Source organism: Triticum dicoccoides, chromosome 2A (assembly GCF_002162155.2).
Source record: "Triticum dicoccoides isolate Atlit2015 ecotype Zavitan chromosome 2A, WEW_v2.0, whole genome shotgun sequence".
In the NCBI taxonomy this organism is placed as follows: Eukaryota; Viridiplantae; Streptophyta; class Magnoliopsida; order Poales; family Poaceae; genus Triticum; species Triticum dicoccoides.
Window position 1 is genome coordinate 7479223 of NC_041382.1, and position 2251 is coordinate 7481473.

The 2251-nt window shown below is 40.0% G+C and overlaps 1 protein-coding gene across 1 annotated transcript in view; it reads right to left on the reverse strand.

Moving 5' to 3' along the window:
* Positions 1-537: 537 nt before the first annotated feature.
* Positions 538-2251, reverse strand: part of LOC119352712 (meiosis-specific protein PAIR3-like) — a 7279-nt gene continuing 5565 nt past the window's right edge. The window contains exons 9-11 of the mRNA XM_037619286.1: positions 1719-1853; positions 1101-1192; positions 538-1020 (exon numbers count right to left, since the gene is read on the reverse strand). Of these exons, the coding sequence (XP_037475183.1) occupies positions 952-1020; positions 1101-1192; positions 1719-1853 (296 nt within the window). The 3' untranslated portion in view covers positions 538-951. The remainder of the gene's footprint in view (positions 1021-1100; positions 1193-1718; positions 1854-2251) is intronic.

Sequence of the window (2251 nt, forward strand, 5' to 3'; positions counted from 1 at the left end):
GATGAATAAATTGGAGGTTTATCCCGCAAGAAAAAAGAAATCTCATTTCAGAGATAAATGTATGTCCACTGTTTTTTTTTAGTCTTTTAGCATGGGGTGTCCACTCTTGAAGTACATACATGTTCCTTGCCAATGCATTCCTATGCACAGTGCTCGGTGAGAATGCTGCGAGAGACAGTTTCTCTATCAACCCGTGTCTGACGGCAAGTTTTTGTGATTTCTGTTTCCTGCAAGCTGCAAACCGGAATATGGAACACAGCATAACGTGTACCATGCCTACCAATACCTCTCATTGCATCCAAACTATTCCAAATAAATAAAGAAAGAAACCTCTCATTGCAGTTCTGTTATCTGCGAAGGGCATGGTAGGTTCCTGTTTTGCATGTACTACATACTTTATCGTTGGCATAGCAGCTTTCCTTTGCATGTACTACGCCACAACTTGTGTCCGTAAAGCTATCTACTTTGAATAACAACGGGTAAAAGGACATATACATTTGCCTCTAATTTCCTCATCCAAATCTCATGCACAAAAGCTCAAAGAAAAGCGGCACTGGAAGAAAGACATCAAATATGTCACCAGACGAGTACACTTGATTTATACCATCACGTTCACATGGCAGCAAATCTAACTTAAGCATTTGTGACTTTGTACTTGATCATTACGTTATTCAGTCTGGAAACAAGAAACAATACCAGGACACAATTCACTGAAAGAAACACGGCATGGTTAAGTTAGCGATTCACTGACGCAAAACGGTAGAGATGGTGAAACGGTATGCATTGTAACTACAGATAGCCTCCTACTGCTTTGGAATAGTTCTTCAAACTGAAAACTGTGAGCAAACCCTTTGTGAGCCGTATGTGGACCTGCTGTTTGTGACGTGATGCCCCGCCCTACAGGTTTCGCCGTAGCTATCTACTTCTGTCCTGTAGAGCAGGTGAACTTGGTCAATCTGCGGTGTCGATGATGAGCTCCTTGAGCACGTGTTTTAATCCATTCATCTTCCTCCGAGCTCTCTGCGGAACCATTTTCGTGGGAAAAAGGTTAGTGCCTGATCGACACGGCATCCTTCCCTGGAGAAAGGTGTTTGCCTTACCTTTTGAACCTTCGCGATCTTGATTTCGGCATCATTGAGCTGAGAACCAACTCTGCTCTCGGCATGTTGGAGGAGCTTCTTGTGTGATGCTTCTGTTGATGCAATCATACAAGAACACCATGGTTCAGTGGCAATTCAGGTAAGGCCAAACGGTTAGAGAGAAACAAAGCATTTAAACAGATTTCTTCTAGTGGCTGCCGTATGATGATTCATTCCGTTTTCCTCTTAACAATGATAACAGTGAACTAAAACTATAGTTACTTGAATTAAAAAAATTCACTGATGAGTATTTCTTCTAATCATGTGCCAATGAAGATTGGGCAATCATTCTTTTCAATTAAAAAGAACACGCGATTTAACCACATTATTCAGCAACAAACTCCATGCATGAAACAATGTTGGAATATTATGTGCCTGTATCAGTTATATGACATAAAGCTTGCAATCTATAATCAAAGTGCTCTAATGGTGATACTTCATAAGGCTCCGTTTTGACAAAGGTTAACATGATTCCACAGTTTTGGGAGTCCATGCAGAGCATCAGTTTGTAATAAATAGTGCGGCGAGTAAGTATTTCATTTGCATTCCGCAAGTGTAATGTCTTAAGTTAAAACTTACTTTGCTTCTCAGCTACTGCCTTAAGTTCTGCATGATAGGCTTCAAATTCCTCGAGAGAGTTCTTGCAACCAAGCAACTGCTGATTAACCTCCTCCTTAAACTTCTCATGAAGAATCCGTAACTGTTCTTGTTGCTCTGAAACCACAAGACATAGAGGACCAGGTCATATCATTTGAGTAACTAACATTTATTCCAAGAGAAACAACACAGGACATGCAAGAAGACAAGGTAAAGTATAAGGATTCACAACAGAATCTTGCCACAAGTGTGCCTTACTAACCAAACAGGCAACTAACTTGGTCATATACCTAACTAACTAGTGGTGTGGCATGGTCAGCATTCCAACCAAACAGGCTCTAACCCTATATGCATATACACAGTAAAAAGTCCAAAGAGCAGAAGATAGTAATAAGTAATAACTGCAGGCAGATTCAAAGAAATGGTGCATTAAATTTTTCTCAAATTAATCTTTCATGGCACTGATTTTATGATTCAGTATTCAGATAATGGAAATGATTCAAGAACAAAATCAA